General features: G+C 44.7%; 1 protein-coding gene across 1 annotated transcript in view; it reads left to right on the forward strand.

Moving 5' to 3' along the window:
* SLC9A2 (solute carrier family 9 member A2) overlaps nucleotides 1-15,537 on the forward strand; it is an 85,918-nt gene that overhangs the window by 28,972 nt on the left and 41,409 nt on the right. Inside the window, exons 2-3 of the mRNA XM_068564531.1 lie at nucleotides 3,994-4,457; nucleotides 11,240-11,490. Coding sequence (XP_068420632.1) covers nucleotides 3,994-4,457; nucleotides 11,240-11,490 — 715 coding nt within the window. The remainder of the gene's footprint in view (nucleotides 1-3,993; nucleotides 4,458-11,239; nucleotides 11,491-15,537) is intronic.

The raw sequence follows: 15,537 nt of genomic DNA on the forward strand, positions 1-15,537 counted from the left end.
TAGTGAATTAATTGCATTGCACTCAGTTATACCCAGATCTTTAGTTTTTAAGCTCAGTTCATTCCAGCACTTATATGCAAAGAGAAATGAAGATAGAGTCCCTCGACTCTGTATTTGGTGTGAGATCCTAATTCTGTTCCCTTTGCCACTAAGTGAATTTCTGTTGCAATTAAAATAAAATAAATTTTAAAGCATCCATCCTCACAGACTTTTATGTTCCAGAAATAGAAAGTGAATGACACAAGTACAATGCCCCAGACCCTCTAAATAGAAGTTAGCAGGAAATACAAGGTACAAACTGAACCAGGGAAAGTAAACCATAGCCCAGGGGCCACAGAGGGCCCCCAGGATGGTTCTGTATGGTCTGTGGGTCAAGAATGGCTTTGACATTTTTAAATGGTTAAACAAAATCAAAACAAGAATGATATTGGGTGACATATAAAATTGTATTCTAGTTTCAATGCCCATAAATAAACTTTGATTGGAATATACCCACACCACATATCTCTATGCATTTAGATATTATCTCTGGCTACTTTTGTACTATAATAGCAAAGTATGGCCTGCAAGCTGAAAGCATTTACTATCAGGCCCTTTACAGAAAAAAGTTAACTGACCCCTGGACTAAATAGTAGATTGTACCTGCAGTAGCTCATGTTCAGCCTTGTAAAAATCATCAAAACGTTTTCTCCTGATAACTGATGTATTTGTCAATACTATTAGGTGGGATAATGACCCTGGTCTATTCAAGTTCATTTTCTCTTCAAGAAATACTTGGTTGTGGCCAGGGGAGCCATAAATATATGCACGTGTGTAAATGCTGATCTATTTGTTTTATTCTGTGAACAGTGAAATTTAAGAAGCCTTTATTTTGTTTTGTTTTGACTAACTACTTTGCTAGGAGGTTTGACTCCTGTGGTTGGTGAAAGAATAGACACTTCCGCACAGAATCTTTTTTGCCAGGAGGGAGTGTTATAAAATTCAGCGTCTCTGCTTATGTTTCCCCGAAAAGCACCGGACTCAGATCTCTTGTGCCTGCGCTTCATCTAATCCCTTCTTGCCTGTGGAACAACTGGGCAGATTCAGTAACTGCTGTCCTATTTCAAGCAAGGGTCACTCAGACCAGTTCTGAATGGCCTAAGCATTCAGAAGAGAAAGGCGAACAGCCTTTTCTAAATATAAACACCTGTTTTCTTAAACAAGCGCGCTTGGCCTGTTGCCGTTCTTTTCTGATTTTGGCGACCACGGGATTTTCCCCTGCTCCCTTCCCTTCCTCCAGGCCTCCTTTAGCCCTCCATCCTGGTGGCCCTTCTGTCTGACTGCATCCTGGTTTCCCGCTCACCTGGGGTCCTGGTCAGGATCAGTCACGTGGCGAGCACGGCGGCCGTTGGTCCCTCCCTGTGATGTATTTAAGCAGGCAGGGTTTCTTCCTTTCTCCCACCTACCTGGTCTCCCACGCTCCGTTCTTAGGAGCAAGGATCTCCTTTCAACACCGTGAAGGACGGCACCCTCGTGTGAGAGCACAGGGTACCAAGGCTGGGTGGCAGAACAGGAAAGAAAAAGGCAGAAGAGGAAGCAGGAGCCCGCCAAAGCAAGCTTTGTCCAGTTTCCAGTTGGTCTGCAGAGATCCTGTTCCTTGCTTCTGGGCATTTCTTGAGAACCGTTTTCTCTTGCTTTTTCGTGTAGAAGAGAGACAGAAAACAAAATGTTGGGGCATGCGTGACATTGCAGGCCGGTGGTTACTTACTGTTACCGCTCTTTATGGGAAAGGTGTGTGTGTCCCCATTTCACAGATGAGCACACCTGGCCTGGGCCTGGTGGGAACCCCTCTGAGTCCACACGCAGGGAGTCGGGGAGCTGGATTCCAAACCAGGGGGGAGCTGGATTCCAAACCAGGGGGCAGCTGTTATGGCCCAGGGCACACAGGGCGCCCTCAGCTTGGGCCTTTGTGCTCTGCATTCCACCAAGGAGCAGATCGCACTGGACCCCAGGGGGCCAGGGAGGCTGTACCAGGACATCCTTATCTTACAGGGAAAGTTGTTATAGAAGCAGGAGTCAGTGTGCGGAGGGGTTGCAAAGATGTGGTTTTCAGTGGACCTATTTTTTTTAACTTCTCTGTTTAACACAGAGAGGTCAACAGGCCAGAGGGTCAGGGGTCCGGCATGGCTGCATCAGCTGAATGCATTTATTCCCCAATGATGATTGGAGTCTGCTGTAACATGAGTAAGACAATAATCCAAGCTGGAGGGATGAGTTGAATACCCAATATAAAAAGATGTTCACTTTATTATTTAGAAATTAACTTTTAAAGAAATTTAAAATTTCTTCAAATTATGGTTACATTTTGGGGGGACCACACATATTTCATGCTATGACTTCAGTACGGTTTGTAGGCTTCTAAGGGTTTACTTGTTAAACCTGAGGTGATTGTAAGTTGCTAAGGACTTACTCTGTCATTTTAATACAGTCTTCCTATAATTCAGATAATTTCCATTTGCTGCTTTAATTCTAAAAGGTATGAAATGCCTTCAGGATGGCCCGCTCTTGCCTTGCCAGGAAGGGCTGGCCTCACGTAAGCCCTGCCAGGTGACCTCCGTGTGTGAGGTTGCCTCCTGTGTTGCCCACACGCTGGTACCACCCGCATTTCCCTCCCGTTTCCCTGCTACGGGCCGCCGCCTAACATGGTGTCTGCATTAAAGCCACACTGGGCTCCACCACGAATTAGGAAAAGGTGTTTTCTTCCGTTCCTTCACTTCTTAGGAGACTCTTCCTGCCTTCTCTACATGATTAATGCAAGATGCTGCCTCAGCCATGCCATCCTCAGCAGATTTCCTCTTCTCTGTTCCCTTAGTGCTTGACTGGGGCTTTACCATATGACGCCTTATACTAGAGTAAGTCATAAACACATCTGTTCCTGCCTTGATTAGAAACTCTGTGACATTGGAGATCATGGCGTGTTTATATGCCTCACTTTTCGGTAGTTATCGGATGGACCTTTGATGTTGATTTGGTTGTCTCTGAAGGAGCAGACATCTGAAAATTAAACGTATTCAGCATTCCAAATGAAGGCATCTGAAATTAGAAATATTGATATTCAGGAAGTTACAAACTCTTCTCAATACCAGAGGGGACCGCGGTGATCTAAAACCTGGCCTGTGGTCTGGCCACCTTGGCAAGACCCCGTATCTTTTTGAGCCTCAGTTTCCACTTAAATAAAAAAAGGGGTGAAAATGCCTCCTTGCCTACTCCTTAGGGTTTTTTTTTTTTTTTTAATTTTTTTTATAGCTACTTTTATTTTTATTTATTTATTTATTTTTGGCTGTGCTGGGTCTTCGGTTCGTGCGAGGGCTTTCTCTAGTTGCGGCAAGTGGGGGCCACTCTTCATCGCGGTGCGGGGACCGTTCTTCATCGCGGTGCGCGGGCCTTTCACTATCGCGGCCCCTCCCGTTGCGAGGCACAGGCTCCAGTCGCGCAGGCTCAGTAGTTGTGGCTCACGGGCCCAGCCGCTCCGTGGCATGTGGGATCTTCCCAGACCAGGGCTCGAACCCGTGTCCCCTGCATTAGCAGGCAGATTCTCAACCACTGCGCCACCAGGGAAGCCCATCCTTAGGGTTTTTATGAGGATGAAATTGTTTGTGACATCTGAAAATGTGTTGGGAATCACAATATTGCTTCAAATGTAAAATTGCATTGTCTTACTTAAGAAAACTTAATAGGCGTTTAGATGAAAGCTGTGCTGTTTAGATATCATGTTCCTATAGTATTCTACTTCTGACTTAAATTGAAATGTGTACCTGAATGTGCTTTGTGAATAGTTTTAAGGGGATCATCTGACTTTTGCATCGTAATATCTAAAGCCAGTGTGTAGCCAATTACGTTGACCTGGGAGATTTTGAAATAGGACCTATTGGTTCTGTCAGAGAGAACCAGTTTGCCTTTTCCAGAATTCTCACATAACCCAAATTTCATCTTTCTTTATTTCTTCTTGAACAGGCTTCCATCTGTATCACAAGTTACCCACCATAGTGCCTGAGAGCTGCCTCCTCATCATGGTTGGACTTCTGCTGGGTGGGATTATTTTTGGAGTGGATGAGAAATCCCCCCCGGCCATGAAGACGGATGTGTTTTTCCTGTACCTCCTCCCCCCCATCGTGCTGGATGCGGGCTATTTCATGCCCACCCGCCCGTTCTTCGAGAACATCGGCACCATCTTCTGGTATGCCGTGGTCGGGACGCTTTGGAATTCCATTGGCATCGGGGTGTCCCTGTTTGGCATCTGCCAGATCGAAGCCTTCGGCCTGAGTGACATCACTTTGCTGCAGAATCTGCTCTTTGGCAGCTTAATCTCGGCCGTGGACCCCGTGGCCGTGCTCGCTGTCTTCGAGAATATCCAAGTCAACGAGCAGCTCTACATCCTGGTCTTCGGGGAGTCCCTGCTGAATGATGCCGTGACAGTGGTGAGTGACGGTTCACACGACATCACTCCACCAGGCCGGGGCCGCCACCCACCAGCCGCCGAGGGGAGACCCTGTCTGCAGAGCAGGCAGCCGAGCGGTCCCCAGCCCTGCGCTGGGAAGGGCCCCTCCCTTGGTTCAAGGCTCTGTTCTCGCTGTCTTAAAATTCTCAGTAAATTTATTATTCGTTATTTATCTGTGATTCTACAAAGGGCCCCTCACTTCATTTTGCCTGGATCCTGCCAGCTGTGTGGCTGATGTCTGCTTGTACGGCTGGTGTCTGCTTGTACGGCTTTGCTGCTGCCAGAGAAGCATCACAGTGACTGTGACCTGTGTACCCCTGGAGGTTTCTCACTGTGACAGCTTCCACAGTGATGGCTTTTGATCAGAATTCAAAGGACTCAAGGCCCCAGCATTCTTTGTGGGAAGTGCCGTTCTCAGTATGTGACGTGTATAGTACAGGTGAAAGAACCACGCCCACTGGGTGCCGTTCTCCATCTGGGGAGGGTGTATTTTTTATTTCCAGATCGGAGGCAAATTTTTCGTCACACAACTCACTTCCTCTTCTTACTCAGCCGGCAGACTTCGGGTCCTCACCATTTTCCCATAAATGGGTATTTATTCAGAAAATGCAAACTATTTTTAATTCTCACTAATTGCCACATAATTAGAGTCAGAGGCTGTCATGAGCTGAACGTCAGGAGGATTGACCTGCTTCCTGAGCTCAGGCGAGAAGCCTTCTCCTCCCCCACATGGCTGTCCAGACCTTCTCCACCAGTCAAGGACACTCAGGTGACCTTGGGCTGGTTAACCAGTCAGCGGGCACTGGCGATGCTGTTTTATGTTAGCCAGGATTCTGTAGTAGTGATGGTGATAGGAATGGTCGCGAATGCATACCTTGTGCTCGGAGTTTTATAACAGCCTACGAAATAGGTATTCTTCCCATTTCCCAAATAAGAAAATTGAAGGAAATGTTAAGTAAAGTGTATTTAAGTAACTTAAGTAATTTATATTATCCCCTCTGTTAGTTCCTATTATTAAAATGGTATTCCTGATTCATTTAAAAGTTAACATAGATTTCAAGAGAAAAAAGAGTCAATTCGCTTCAGTTTTAGTGTGTATGTGTTACTTAAAGAGTGCCTGATGAGGGTCCCTCCATCTAAGTTGGAGAGAGGATTCTTTTTGTAATTTGTCACTTTTCAAAATTTTTATTTTTGAAAAATTTATTTATTTACTTTATTTATTTGGCTGCGTCGGGTCTTAGTTGCGGCACGCAGGATCTTCGTTGCAGCGTGCGAGCTTCTCTCTGTTGGGGCTCGCGGGCTCCAGAGCCTGCGGGCTCAGTAGTTGCGGCGCGCGGGCTTAGTTGCCCCACGGCATGTGGGATCTTAGCTCCCCCAGCAGGGATCGAACGCACGTCCCCTGCATTGGAAGGTGGATTCTTAACCACTGGACCACCAAGGCAAGTCCCCGAGAGGGTTCTTTAACTGACGTCTTTTCCAGTATGTTTAATGTCTTGTGTGCAGGTCATGGGGCATCTGATCCTTGTCCAAAGATAGATTACTGTGATCAGCTTCAGAAACAAGCTTAGAATATCCTTTTAATAATTCAGTTAAACTTTACAATAATGTGACACACAAAAAACAGGTTAACATAGAAACCAACATTATTCTCTGTTAGCCTGTATTCAGACCCCTGACCTGAATAAAATATCACCTTTAAGGATGTTTGTCAACTCCATGTAGATATTATTACATAAAAATAATTTACTGATAAGGAAACCCCATTTTTTAGTATAGCTAAGAGCTATTTCGAGACAGTGCAGTTACCTCACTCAAGTAACAAAACCCACTTCATTTATTCCATTATTCATTAACGGTGCTTAGTCATTAACTCACCAGTATTAAATTTTAACTGGGAAACTGCCATAACAATGAAGATGTTTTATAACTCATTCTCATTTCCGGAGGCATGAAGTTTTCCATCGTGACTAATGTTTGATATATTCATTTTTACCTTGGTTCTAGGGAGACTGTGGGAATTTCAGTGTGGGAATCTTGGGTCTATTTAGGGTATAGGAAACTTTACAAAGAAATAATAGCACCCTGCTGCATTCCTCCTAGGGCAAGGTAGCAACATCAGGTCAGTTTCAGAATGACCTGCCGTTATCTTTGCACTGCTTTCCCTTCTCTTCTGAGATTTCTCATTCAGTCGCCTCGGTGGTCCATTCTTTGAGTGTGTCAAGAATCAGATCTCAGCAAACGATCTGGCTAAACTGCCCTTTAAAGCGTGCCTTCCAGAGGCACATCCTGTGCTTTCTGTCCAGAGGCTCGAAGCCATCAGATGTGGTTTTATGGACGAGACGGAGGGCTGCCCCGGAGAGGGCAGCGAGCCAGGTTGAGGGCCAGCCATTCTACTGCAGGAAGCAGGCCAAGGACGGAGAAAGGGCATATGGCTGCTCTTTAGACGTGGAGCCCTTGTTTCCAGGCCAAAGCCTGTAAGTCAGAAGGACTCTAGTGGTTTCAGATGAAAGAGGCTTCGTTGGTAGGTTATTTACCCTGGGCCGAAAAGCCATGTGGACCCTTAAAGCCACCTCCCACAGATACCAGGGCATGCTTGGGGGGGGTTTGCCCACCTAACACTGAAGAATAACCCACCAGGTATTTCCTTCACCAGACGGGCTGAATAGTGGGCTGAATTGACCAGGTGTTAGGAACAATTAGAAAATGGTATAAAAAATTATAATTTTGTCTCCTAGTCAGGTGTTCTCAAAGAATAGAGGTAGAGATGTTTTATAGAAGATTCTTTGATTCGTTCATCTAATCTTATCTCTAGGAGAGGTTTAAGGAACTCATGGGTTAGGGAAAGGTATGAAAAACATAGACCCTGCTGCATACATGGAGAAGGATGAGTCACTAAATGCTGCAACTAGAAGGGTAGAGAGTAAACAGAGAGAAGTCAGGTTAAAAACGTAGGCTGGTGGTTGAGCAGAATTGTAGGTCAGGCAATTAACTGGTAAGTTCAATAGTGAGCTTAGAAGATTTGAAAGGGAGAAAACCTGCCATAAAAGTGTCTCAAAGCAAAGGGAAGTTGATAATATATAATATAAATTGAAGTCAAACTCTTTGTTCTATGGTCTGGGTCTATCATAGATTGGAATTAACTGGAGAAATGACAGTCAAAAAAGAAAAAGCTGAGATTTTTAAATAGGATTTTTGTGCTTTCCCTTATAGGAAATATTTTAAGAAAACCTTTCAAACTTTCCCTTATTGGGTAAAGATTGTTCGGGTTCTCAGCTATCTGAGAAGTACTGCTGTTCCCATTGTAGTCCATGATCGAATGAGTTAGGCTTACACGGTAATTTCTAGAAGGTGTGAAGGCAACCACTGAATATTCTGACACATTTTCCAAGAACACTTAAAAGAGTTTCCTCAGTCTACCCTAACTAGAGTTGGTTAAGGAGAGCTGGCTCTTAAGTCAGAAGCTAGGGATACACACTAACGGCCCAGACATTATGTGCCGTGCAGTGGAATTTAACTCAGGAAGCTGGAGAGTAAAGAGTGACCACTTGGTCCTTAATTTTGCTTTTGCAAATAGCAGAGCAGATTTAAAATTACTTATGCAAAAATGATTATCCTTTGTGTTTCATATCAGGAAAAGTGACCTGAAAACGATTTTTCTGGAACAGAGCTATGCTGAACAAAAACCCTGTATTGTTTGTATCCTTGCAGTACATGATTTCACTGCATTGTTGCACATTTTAAATCAAAGTTCAGAACAGATCCTATCTAATTTTAATATACACAAGTATTTTTAAAAACATAATAATGAATAGAAACATTTGAAAGTACTCAGCTGTCACATTAGCCTGTTATATTGATAGCATCCAGCAAACAGGCACCCCTGGCTTTTCGGTTTTCTAAAGATACAGTTGTCAAGTTGAGGTCAACTTTGCACAGACCAACTAGAGACATAATTGTAGCCACACACATAATACATATACATATACTACATTTAAATGATAACTTCAAAAGCACCTTTCTATATAGATTCCCTTGTGGTAAAAATTAAAGGACGTAACTGGCATGAACTAACTGTGGGGTTACGGCTGGTTGTAACTAAAAGAATTTTATCTTGTGCCCATCCCTAGGTATCAGGTTCAGTGTACAACGGGTGGGAGGTCATGGAAAGCTTTCTGGTTGTCAAGGTAACGTCTGTACCTAAGCTAGTTTCTCGTAAGGTGGCCCCGGCATCCGAGGAAGTGGAATGATGAAACTGGAGCTTCTGACAATGCACTGAAGGTGAAGGGCCTGTGACTCAGCTTTACTCTTTGCAAAAACCTAAAGGGATATTAAACACAGAATGTACCTTCGAGAGATGCCACGGCTGGGGCTGCCAGGAAAACAGCTTGGGAAAGATTACGGTGTATTCCCGTTGTTCCTTTGGCACGAGTACCTGGGCTTCCTCTGGAGGCCTCATCAGTGTCTAGATGGGGTAGGGAGGGGAGCTGAGACAGAAAGAGGAGAAGACATGGCTTCTGTGCACAGGGAGTTTCTAATTTCTCGGAGGAGATGAGGTTGGCATTCAAGAGGCAGCGCCAGCAACGCAGGATGGATGGCGCGTCCCCAAATGCTGGGTGGCTTGGGGCATCATCTGTGTTGCAGGAGGGGCAGAGGGAAGGACGACTCACAGGCGCTGTACGGATCCAGGAAGGCCGGAGAGGAACAGCGACTTGAGCGGTGCCATGGAAGACAGATAGAGTTTCCCTCGGTTTGGGGGCTGGGTTTCTGTCAAGAGAAGCCAGGGGCAGGGCTGAATACATACGGTGTGCTTTGTAGAGCCGTGGTGAGACCCTGTCCTAGACCGCAGGGTGTCACAAAGCATTAAAAAAATGCATCAGGTGTATTGAGCCTTCTTCCCTAAGTCAGGCGGCCAACGATTTTCAATTTGAGAGTGAGGAATGGAATAAAGGAAGTGAGTCTTGTAGTAGCTGCAGGGGGCACTCAACTGGTGCGGGCGGGAGGCAGGCAAGTGGAAACGGGGGGTCGGAACCCAGAGCCCGAGTGGCCCGGGAAGGCTATCTGTGCAGGGCTGGATGCTGGAAAATCTGTCCCTCTCCCTGGGCAGCAGGTGACCGGTGAGTGGGCTCTTTAGAGGCAAGGGGTAAATATAGCACATCTCTGATCCGCTCTCAGGAAGTGATCGTGGCATGTTGATGTGGATGAAATCTGACGTATGCAGCAGTCTCTGGTTGCAAGGAAGCAGCTCGACTTGAAGCCAGTTCTTTTCTGGCAAATGATGATCCTTCAGGATATTTAAGTCCTCGGGCTTGTGAGTTGCTTTTTTTCTTCTCTTAAACTCAAGTCATTTCTTGGTGGTCCAATACCAAATGCTCTCAACTGTTACACCAACAATCAAGAGAAGGGAAAAGCCCACTGCTTTCTAAGTAATAATCCACTGTTTTGTTTTTTTTTTTGTCAAAACCAACAGACATTTATTGTTATCTACTAGGCAACATGGAAGAAGTAAATCATAATAAGGTGAGATCCTTAATTACAAGGACTTTATGATCCAGTAGGAAAGAGAAAAAAGTTCCCCAAAACCTGTAATGTGTAGGCTATAAAGGACCGTAAGTGAAGTAGAAAAGGGTGAAATGGCTTTTTGCCAGGACACACTCTGGTTAGCAGAGTGTCTGACTCATTCTCATGTTTAAAATTGAAGAACTGCCCCAGAGGTAGGAGACCTGGATCCTGGTATCGCCTCTGACGTTTTGTGTGCCCGTGGACAGATGGGTTTAATTTTGAGTTTCTCAGAATCCCAAGGAGGATGTAGCATGGCCTGTACTCCAAAGGTGTTCATCCCAGTGTCCCATTAGCCGGCTTTTCTAGAGATTCCCTCTGCAAATATCACAAGAAGCAGGGCATGTGCCTGACTGTATTTCACTTGCTGGCTTCATGAAAAAATTACTCCGGAGGAAGGCATCACTTCCCATGCCATTTGCTCAGTGATCCTTGGAAACATGTTTGAAAGCATCCTGCCTGGCAGGTGTGAATGCCTGACTTAATTAAACTATGTAAAAGACTGTGTAAATTTTTCAGAAACCAAGCAAAAGTGTAGTCTCATCACTTTAGAAGGACAAATGTGCATGAAGTTACAGTAGATACACACACACACACACACACACACACACACACACACTGGTTGCTGCCTCTTGGCTTGAAGAAAACCCCATCGGGTCTTGTGTTTCACCAGAGGTGCATGTGTGGGCGGGGCAAGGGCCTCAGTGACCTGGGAGGAGGATGGTCTTCAGGGAGGGGACCTCTATGGATGGGTGGGTCCCTTCCATGGTGCAACCCCACAACAGGGGCCTTGAGGTGTCCCTAAATTCACAGCCAGCACTGACAAGCTTTCTCCGTGACATACTCCTTCCCAAGCACTGGCAACGCAAGCAGGGTATGTTGAAGGGCAACCAAGCCGTTTAAAATAATCCTTCAGGATCCGAAAAGTGATGTTTTAGCAGTAAGTCATGTAAATAACTTTGAAGTCTCCTCTCTCTCACGTCTAGAAATAGTTTTCTTGATGACACGCTTTCATCAGTGCTTTTTGTTTGCAGCTATTAAATGCACTGTTAAAATATGAGATAAAGAGATGCCCAGCCACTCCCACTGATCGTCCACTTTGGGGCGCAGAAGACATGCCCTTGTTAGGAGGCAGGAAGATTTCTGGGGCCTTGAGGATGTCGGGGAAGTTGGGGGGTCCTGACGTGCCCTCTGCCTCTCCCATAGGTCTTGTACAACCTGTTCAAGTCTTTCTGTCAGATGAAGACCATCGAGACCATCGACGTGTTTGCTGGAATCGCCAACTTCTTCGTCGTGGGGATTGGCGGGGTGCTGATTGGCATCTTCCTGGGCTTCATCGCGGCGTTTACCACTCGCTTCACACACAACATCCGTGTGATCGAACCGCTGTTCGTCTTCCTGTACAGCTATTTGTCCTACATCACAGCCGAGATGTTCCACCTGTCGGGCATCGTGGCGTAAGTATTGAACTTCTTGTTAAAAGCACTTGGTGGCATTTCATGGAATTCACGTATTTTAAGCTGCTATGTGAAAGTTGAATATGTTATGTAAAAGAGTAGGTGTTCTTGAATTCTTTTAAGAACAATTAAAAGTAGATTTTCGTTACTCTTTGTTTCAAAGAAATGAAAGTATGGATCAGCCAAGTGTATCCTAAAGCGGAACTTCCCTGGCGGTCCAGTGGTTGAGACTCCGCGCTTCCACTGCAGGGGGCCCGGGTTCGATCCCTGGTCCGGGAACTAAGATCCCGCATGCGGCCAAAAAAAAAAAAAAAAAGTGTAGGCAAGTGATCCAGTGCTAAAATGGAAGCCTTACAAGTGACCCCTGGGATCTCATGAAATAAGACAATAAAGTGTTGGGGCGGATGGTCAGGCACCAAGAATTTTCTGAGTTTGATGCCCATTCAGTGTTGCTCAGGTCCACTAACTCCACCCAGGCTGTATCCCCCAAACTTCGTCTGGAATTCTGGAATTGTTTATGTCAATTCCTTTGAACAATGTTAGTAGTAGAGAACCTTCACTCTGTATGATAGATTTGATTTGAGATCATAGCTTTACATCATTCAAAGCAAAATTCAGTGAATAAGGCACGCCATCGTGTACTTTGAGTTCAGCTTCTTAAAGAAAGAGGTATGGTTATAAAGCAAGAAGTGGATAAAGCAAGAAATTATTTATTAAATACGCAGCTGTGTATCATTCACTAACTGATTTGGAAGGACGTTCTCAAAAAGTTCTACAAGTGGCCGAAGAATGGTAGCGTTTGGATCCAGTTTTAGCCGTTGAAGGGTCACTTTGAAGGAGGGTACTTGTTGGGTGTGGATGTTTCTGCAGCTTCCAAGAATAAGCCTATCATATTATGGTCACACCTTGTATAGGGCCAGTGAGAAATGCTTACTAATGGAATGCCTGTCAAAGTTTTAATTTTGGGGAATTCCCTGGCAGTCCGATGGCTAGGACTTCGCACTTCCACTCCTGGGGCCCTGGGTTTGATCCCTGGTCAGGGAACTAAGATCCCTCAAGCCTTGTGGCCAAAAAAAAAAAAAGTTTTAATTTTGACAAATATTTATTTACAGCTTAATACATGTTAGGCACTCCCGCTGGGGCCTGCTATGCTATTTAGAGTTTTATGTTGTAAACGTAGGTCTAGTTCTTCCTGAAGTTTTCTCTTGCACCCTGATTTAGGTGATGCTTTGATTAAAGATTGTTTTGTTTTTGCCCCGCATCACCACTTTCATAGCAGAAGCAGATGAGGTTTTGTCTCCCTCCACGAGGAGAGTGGAACCCACTGTAGCGAAAGCCATGCGTTAGAAGGTTGTGTGGTTTTCTGTATCCCAGGGAACCTAAATAAAGCACCGTATTAATCCAGTCTGACCCAGTTATGAAATGTGCAGTGTCTTCCTGGTGGCTATTCATATCATTTTTGTATGACTTCCAGTTTCCTCACTGTTCTTTGACTGGTGTCATTGAAAGTGTCCGATCAGCTGGTGACAAGGTCTCTGCAAAGATTACAGGGCAGGGACTTTGTGTCTAGTTTCCCAGCAGTATTGTAGCAATGGTTGGTGTAAGAACCTTGAATATATTTCAACCAAGTGCCTATGTAAAAGCTCTAGAACCCTCACAGAGTTACCTAAATATGCTTGTCCCGAGTGTGGGGAGGACAGGTGAAGTGTCGGATGGGCTTGGAGTGCTGGGGCATCTCTGCTTAGAAATGTCTGGGGGGCCCAGAGTCCACAGCGCTTGTGATGCCTCACACCCCTGACCTCCTGCAAAGATGAGATCAGGGCTTTCCTTGCTCTGGGAATTAGGACGTCAGGGACAAATGGGGCCACGTGTTCCTGGGAAACTGCACGGGTAGTTCTCTACTGTGGTTTGTTGGCAGATGAAAAACCTCACCTTTGTCCACAACTTCAAAGTGAACATTCACCGTACAACTTACTGCACAGAAAAGTCCTTTATTACGTTGACATGAACATTGTCATAGCACACAGTGAGTGCACTGAAATTATGTTAACAATTACATGAAATATTCCAGGAGATTTAAACACTTTTGCATTTTACCATGTACCCCTGTTAATGCTGTGAGAGCGAACGAAGGGACAGATTTCCGTCGTAGTGTGTTTGTTCTCAGAAGTCACACCCTGTTTCCTAAGGTGGGGTGATTAGCGTGGTCTTCAAAACCTGACCGTGTGTGTTGTCCCTGTATGGGGTACATCACAGACGTGCATGTCCGCCCTTTGGGAAGTGCATCGTGTGCACTTCTACGCTGTAATCACCGTCCTTACTGGAGGATGTCGGTCCAGGGCATCGGTGTCATGATGTAATTAACATTGCACATCCACGGACACCTCTATTATAGAACTCGTCATTTGTTCCGCATTTAACTTGTACCGAGTGTAGAAATTCCTATCGTACTTCATGCTGATGGCACCTTCTTTTACCGTTTAAAAGCAGATGTTAAGGTTAATGGGGGTGAAGGCACATGACTTCTGAGCATGCTCAGTAGAGTCTCTTTTTGTTTAAGAGAAATGGGAGCCACACGGAAAGGGAAATCAGCAGAGGGGTCAGACAGCTGGGGAGCTGAGAGAAGGGTTGAAGCACCTCTCTCTGAATTTGTAAAAGTGTGGAGCATGCAACCTGGTCTTCCCTGGGTTTGTCCTCCCCTCTCTCCCACTTCTCCATCCCTCTCGCCTTCTTCCTTCCTCTTCTTAATGCCTTTCCGATGCCCCTGTGCTTCAGCTTTGTCTTGGGTGGACTCTTGGGCAGCCTGTCTTAGAATGAGATCATGTAATGAGCAGGTAGTTGATACAAAAGTGTGATGAAAAAGAAACATCTTTCTGTAGAACAGAAGATGGGTCTGGGTTCAAAATGCAGTGTCTTTTTTTTGTGTGTGTGTGAATGTTTACAGCAGCTTTATTCATAATCACCAAAACCTAGAAACAACTCAGATGTCTTTCATCTGGTGAATGAATAAATGAATTATGGTACATGTGTACAATGGAATCCCACTCAGCAATAAAAAGTAATGAACTATTAATTAACATATACAACAACATGGATAAACCTCAGATATATATTGCTAAGTGAGAGAACTCAGATTCTAAAGGATAAATACAGTGTGATTCCAGTTATAAGATATTTTGTGAATGGCAAACCTATAGAGACAAAACAGATAAGTGATTTCCAGAGGATAGACATGAAGAGAAGGGTTGACTAGAAGGGGGCAGAATGAAAGAATTTGTGGGAGTGATGAAACTGTTCTATATCTTGATTGTAGTGAAGGTTCTACAGCTGTTTGCATTTATCTCACTTCACAGAACTCTATACCAAAGAAAAGTGAATTTTACTCTATGTAAATTAAAAAAAATTTCTATTGGAGTATAGTTGCTTTACAGTGTTGTGTTAGTTGTAGGTAGGAAAGCACTGGGCAGGATTCTAGCATTTTGATTTCTTTGGAAAGATGTTGGAAGCAGTGTATCTTGGTATCCACAAAGCCTACTATCACTGCTATTGGTTTTTTGTCATGAACTTGTGATCTGATGTGATTTTTCACTGACAACAAGTAAATTCATAGGAGGTGGAGTTCCATCTGTCTTCTCGTTCTTTGTCTTAGAAGCTGTTTGGAGAGCTGACTTCTGGACAGTCTTAGGTTTTCTTTCCCCTTTGTGGCCTCTCCTAATACTTCAATTCTTAATTTAACATTAAGGAATTATTTGTGTCCACGTCTTCCTGTGTGTTCCGGAGAGTTTTAGCTTCAAACACTAGAGGGTAGATAAAAGTTCCTGTTTTCTAATTTTCTAATATCTTTCTGCTCATTTCTATACTGGGATAAGTTGTTGTAGGTAGGGAAAGTGTGTACATGTGCATGTGTGTGTGCCGCGTGTGCATGCGTCAGAGTGTGTTTCCACGGCTCTAGAGCTAAAGTTAAGGGAAAGTTTCTAGTCTCTTAAACAAGACCCCTCACGTCTCAATAGCATTGGACACTTCGAGTATCACAGCTCAATAGTTGGG

This window comes from Eschrichtius robustus, chromosome 15, assembly GCF_028021215.1.
Source record: "Eschrichtius robustus isolate mEscRob2 chromosome 15, mEscRob2.pri, whole genome shotgun sequence".
In the NCBI taxonomy this organism is placed as follows: domain Eukaryota; kingdom Metazoa; phylum Chordata; class Mammalia; order Artiodactyla; family Eschrichtiidae; genus Eschrichtius; species Eschrichtius robustus.